Source organism: Pundamilia nyererei, unplaced genomic scaffold (genome assembly GCF_000239375.1).
Source record: "Pundamilia nyererei isolate P.nyererei 1_Seehausen unplaced genomic scaffold, PunNye1.0 scaffold00003, whole genome shotgun sequence".
NCBI lineage: Eukaryota > Metazoa > Chordata > Actinopteri > Cichliformes > Cichlidae > Pundamilia > Pundamilia nyererei.
Genome location: NW_005187404.1, coordinates 9,487,534 through 9,493,362, shown reverse-complemented (window position 1 = coordinate 9,493,362; position 5,829 = coordinate 9,487,534). Strand labels below are relative to the sequence as shown.

The 5,829-nt window shown below is 43.5% G+C and overlaps 1 protein-coding gene across 1 annotated transcript in view; it reads left to right on the top strand.

The window, feature by feature from the left end:
* The window catches only part of sema4ab (sema domain, immunoglobulin domain (Ig), transmembrane domain (TM) and short cytoplasmic domain, (semaphorin) 4Ab), a 13,276-nt gene extending 8,080 nt beyond the window's left edge, over nt 1–5,196 (top strand). Inside the window, exons 4-8 of the mRNA XM_005720952.1 lie at nt 488–677; nt 837–952; nt 1,718–1,881; nt 2,464–2,558; nt 2,855–5,196. Of these exons, the coding sequence (XP_005721009.1) occupies nt 488–677; nt 837–952; nt 1,718–1,881; nt 2,464–2,558; nt 2,855–3,672 (1,383 nt within the window). The 3' untranslated portion in view covers nt 3,673–5,196. The remainder of the gene's footprint in view (nt 1–487; nt 678–836; nt 953–1,717; nt 1,882–2,463; nt 2,559–2,854) is intronic.
* The last annotated feature ends 633 nt before the right edge of the window (nt 5,197–5,829 follow it).

Genomic DNA, 5,829 nt, shown 5'->3' with positions numbered 1-5,829 from the left:
CATCATCATCTCTCATCATCATCTCTCATCATCATCTCTCATCATCATCTCTCATCATCATCTCTCATCATCATCTCTCATCATCATCTCTCATCTCACCCAGATTTTAACATATTTCCTTTTCCATACTTTCATATTTCAACACACCCACTAATGTGTTCAGAATATTGTAAACCTATTAACATCGACACTGTAGTCCTTATTATAAATGTTTTCTTAAAAATTCTTTAAATGCTCTACTTCACATTTCAAAGCGCTGTTCACATTTGAAACATGTAACTATAGGCAACATAACAGTGGGCAGGGTGAAGTGGACGAGACCCACAGGCTGAGGTGTAACCTAAATGCGTTCGAGCGTTGCGTGAGTGAGCAGGGAGCAGTTTCGCTGATGGCACGCTCTCTGCTGCTCATAATGTGCGATTAAAAAAGTGCCGCACAAATGGAAATGAATACAAAACGAATTAGTTTGTGTCAACTTTTGTGTTAGTGTGGCCTGCACAACGCCTCAGACAATGCCCTGCGCTTTGTCAAAGAGAACTTCCTGGCAGATGACAGTGTGCGAGCAGTTGGAAGGAACCTGACCATGGTGTCTGCTGAAAACACCTACAGCCACCTGACTGTCCAGAGGGTCCAGGCAGCCAACGGCAAACACTACACTGTCCTGTTTCTGCTTACAGGTAGGACTGCAGGCAGAGCAGTAAAATACACAACTAACACATTTCAAAGGCTGAACTCTTCCACGACTACCAGGCTGACACCTCACAGTACAGGTTATATCCTCTCAGCACTTCTTCTTGAATAGTTTTATGTTATTAATGATTTCTTTTCTGTTTCAGAGTCTGGTTACTTGCATAAAGCAGTGCTGCTACTCAGAGGGGCCCATATCATCGAGGAGATTCAGGTCTTTGAGCAGCCTCAGCCTGTCAGGAGCCTGAAGCTCTCCATACCCAAGGTGCACGCTGCTGCTGACCTTTGGTAGACTATTGGAGGCAATGGAGACAAAGACGTGGCAATGACCATAGAGAGTTCCTGTGTGCTGCTTTGAGGGTTAATTATTTATGTATTATTATTTAGCTCCAAGCTACACTGCTAAATAAAGTAAAGGAACACGTAGGAAACCCATCTCAAGGTCATGCTGGACGTTCATACTGATATGGACCGACGGACACGTCAGGGACAAAAGGATGTCACATTGTTGGATGCAAATGAATTCAAAGACACACTGAAAGATCAAAATGAAACTAATGATATGGCAGACTGGTCCATTTTGCCCAGATTCCATTGCAGCAACTCAAAGTAGAGCTCAGTCCTTTGTATGTTCCCCACGTGCCTTCTATGCCTGACAGCATCAGGGGAATCTCCCAGTGAGACAGCAGATAGCCTCGTGGGGAATCACCTCTCTGAGCTCAGGGACAGTCGGAGGTGCAAACTGGCAGCATCGAATGGGACGTGACATAATGTCGCAGAGGTTTACCGTGCACTCGGTTCAGTTATCTATTATTTTTATGAACATGCTGGAGTCCTTAACTGATCAATTTGCAAGTCTGGGTAAAAAGTAGACTTGATCTCTGTGTTGTTCCAGATGTTCTGCAGGTAAACCGTTTGAACTCAGTTTTGCAAACTAGATAAAGTTTCTCCATCACAGTGAAGCAGGATGATGTCATTGCGACAGAGTACTATACAGACATGTCTGAAGGCTTATTCTGTCCCACTGCAGGGAGTGATTTATATCGGCACGTCGGAGGGCGTGGTGAAGGTCCCGACAGCTAACTGTTCTTTTTACTGGACCTGTGCTCAGTGTGTTCTGGCCCGAGATCCCTTCTGTGGTTGGGATCCTGCCAGTAGGGTCTGTGTGATGGTCTCTACAACAAACACTAACCTGTGAGTAACACTACATTTTTATTATGATTAATACGTTCAGCACACACGATCTGCTCACGTTTTTATTATGAAACACAAGGTTGCACAATGAAACTACATCAGCTGAGGAAGGAGTCGGTAATACCAAACTGTGCAAAGCTAGTCAACTTTTATTCTTGACCTTGTAGCTTTTGAGCTGGTAGCACAGCTTTGTTTAAATGAATCATTTACAGGCGCGACCACACATCTGGATACTCCAGGTGGGATTATACAACATCCATGTAGGAATTTCCTCCCTCTCGGTCAATGTTTAATGGTCTTGTTCTTATCTACTTGGCACCTTTCTATTCTTCCTGAGCACTCAAAGCGCTCCGTGCAACTTTTTCCTCTGTGAAAGTGTGTTGTAACATTCACACACATCATACTTGGGTTTGTACCTTGCCCAAGGATATTTGGCAGATTGAAGCAGCCAGGGATCAAACCACCAACCTTCCAATTAATAGATGACTGCTTTGTTTTTACTTCTGGTTTGAGGATTGGTCATCAGTGGGGAATCTGTGGAACCTAGTGCCCACCTTCTCTGTTAATGGTTTCCCTCCTCAGAGGCCAGGACATAGAAAGAGGGAACGCTGAAGAGGCATGCAGCAGTGTTTCATTAAACCACAAGAGCAGATTTGGTCCAAACAAACTGCCTGCAGGTGAGTATAACATCTTTTTAATATCCATTTTAGTCTGAAGATTAAATGGAGGAGAAAAGTCTAAAAGGAATGAAATAAATCATGAAAAGTCACACGTCTGAGCTTTTGTGTGGGCTGTGAGTCAAACATATAAAACATGAATTTGCTTTATTTAACTTTTACTTTTCTAATTTAGACATGATTGTGTGAAGTTCAGATTTTTCCAATAGATTCTTGTTTAGAAGCACGGTCATTGTTCTTAGTTTCTGTGATATCCAAACACCTGTTTCTGATGCAAACTATAATCTGTATGTCAGCCTCGTGTCCTCCAGGCGAGCTGGTGTCTGTGTCTCTGAACGAAGTCGTGCGGCTGCAGTGTCCTGCTGCATCACGACTGTCTCAGCAGCTCTGGGAGCGTCCCAACAGTCGGCTGTCCTCAGACTTGTATCTGAACTTGGAGGATGGGAGTCTGAGCTTTGTGGCCACCCCTGCCACACTGGGCCACTACCTCTGCCTGTCCACTGAAAATGGCTACCAACAGACTATGGCCATCTATCATGTCAAGCAGAAGACCAGCCCTCTGTCTCAAACTCCAACCAGCGACACCCAGCCTCGGACAAATGCGATACCCACAACACAATCTATGGCCAAGCCGGGATCTGGACTCCACATATCTGTAGGAACAGAAACGCACCAAGGAGAGTCTAAGACAACGCCATCCAACAGGAACACTCAAGTCACCACCAGACAGCTGGGCAAAAACCTGACCTCATGGACAAAGCAGCCTCGACAGAGAGAATTAGAGCTCCGGGATGGGGAAGCGCTGCTGGCCGCCCAAGCCCCATGCTATTTAAAGGAGCTGGTAATTGTGTCACTTTTACTAGTGCTGTCCCTCAGTTTGTTAATCACCATATTTCTGTTTGTCATCACACAGCGCTGCAACCACAGAACAGCCCCACAAGCAGCAACCATAGACTCTGACAGAAGGACCCCTGTAGAGCAGGAGGCCCGAAGGGCGAATGTGTTTCTGAGCAAAAGGAATGAACAAGGACAGCAAAGTGGACATGGCAGCGAGTTGGTTTGTAACGCTGCGCTTTCAGGTTCTAATGGACATTTGCCTAACACCCCCATCTAAACAGAGGTACAGTGTTACAGATGAAAAAGTCACGTGGCACTCAAAGACTCCTGATCTATGGGAAGTCTTTGGCAACAGGAGGAAAAGGTTTTTAAAACTTTATTTGAAGGGCGAGGAAGTAACACAAACCATTTAAAGTGGTTTTCATGGGATTTGACTTATTATTCTATACATGCAGTTTTAATGTCCTGGTGTACATTGAGATTACAGCTCAGTTTAGGTCACAAATAAGGTCCCATATGCAACTGAAAGTGGCTGCTGAGGGGGGCCATCCTAATCGGTAAGATCTGTGATCGTACTAATAAATCAAAGAACTGTGCGTGGGATCACTTTTCTCAGACGGCCATTTACTGGCAGCATTTGTGAGTATTGTTGTGGTGGAATAAGAGGCGCGGGGACATGAATGTCTCACAAATATAAAGCTTCAACCATTACACCTAAGTGCCAGACCCTTACTCGAACCCTCAAACAGGCCTTTGAAGGGTTGTGAAAAATGTCTTCCACAGTGTCATTGCTGTGATCTCAAATAGCCGGACAGCAACACACAACAAGACTGTAAAATTACACAATTGCGCCTGTTCTGCACAGCTACATTTGGAACAGGCGCAATTGCTGTATAACCGTGTGTGTTGTAACTGCCCAGTCTTTTTCACAGCTCGAACTGGTGTATTGATGGAGATCCAACATTTGTCACACTTGGTACTGGACCCGCTGAGGTCCCAGTTCTGATAACTGACTTGTCTGTAACACTTTCACTGCTGATTGCCTGAAGCTGACACGCTTTTGTGTGGAAATAACTGGAATAAAGTTTGCACATGATTCTAAAAAGACGGATTTAGCAGCTGTTTCTGGCAGCCGTAGCTTTGGTGCTCAGTGATTGTGTTCTCCTAAACTGTAACATTTAGGTATTTGTAAGTAGTGGTGACAAAAACCTGGTTAAAATCTCTCTGAACAGGAGCACTGATCCAATGAAAAGCATAACTGTTGATTAGCTGTGACGTGTTGGTTCTGAATGTTCTGGTTGGTCGTCATATTATAGCTGGTTATGTTCTGACTATTCTGTTCTCTCTTGATAGCTTCATTTGGTAAAAGGTACAGTTCTGTCCAATGCAGCTGCTTCTTTAAATATTTTTATAGATTAGTCAAATGCAACACCAGTAACTGCCACAGTCGGCCAGTTGTACAGTTGTATGCACCTTTTAGAACAAGAAATCATTTGTTTCCATATATTACATTTTGATCAAAATGTGTAAGGATCAGAAAATGTATCTAAAGACGTGTGTGCGCATGTGTGCGTGCGTGTTCACATAACTTTGTAGCACATGGTCAGGGTGAGTCAGCCAAGTTTCTTTTCTTGTGTGACAAAACAAAGTGAATGTGCCTTTGCTACATGTTATGTGACGATCCTGTGGAGCTGTTTGTACTTCTCACCATTTGGACACGTCAATAAAAAAATCATCCACAACTGTAATAAAGACTCAACATATTTATATTCACTTCAATAAACAGGTTTCTGAAATGTTACAATATATAAAAAACCATCACATTTTGTTTTATGTCTTCTCAATTTTTTAACGACTTTGGAAATCCGTCTGCTCTGCCATCGTTCAAGTCCTCTCAGGACGCTTTTGTACAGCACTCAATGAACTTCTGTTAACCTCTAAGTAAACTACACAATTCACTAATAAAACCACCTTTCGCAGCATTAACTTGAACTTGAAGTCTTTCACGTTGCTGTGGAGGAATTTTGTCCCACTGCTTTACAGGGTTCCTTCGGTTCATTCATCCATAGTGTCTTTAAGGTCCTGCCACAGCATGTCATTCAGATTGGTTTGCTTGTATATTTACTGTTGTGCTTGGGATCATTGTCCTGCTGGGTGATCCAATTTAGGCAAAGCTTTAGCTTCTCAGAAAGATGGACTCACATTTGGTTTAGAATGCTTTAGTATATAGAGAAGGTGCCCAGGTCCTTTGGCTGCCCTCCACCATCATGTGTGACACTTGGTGAGAGATGTTTGTGCTGAAATGCTGTTTGGTTCTCACCACACGTGATGCTGTACATTAATGATAAACATCTCCACTTAGTTCTTTGGACAAACAGGAAGTAAACTGGTTTGTTTAGATCCAACTTTTCAAACCTAAGCTGGCATATTCTTG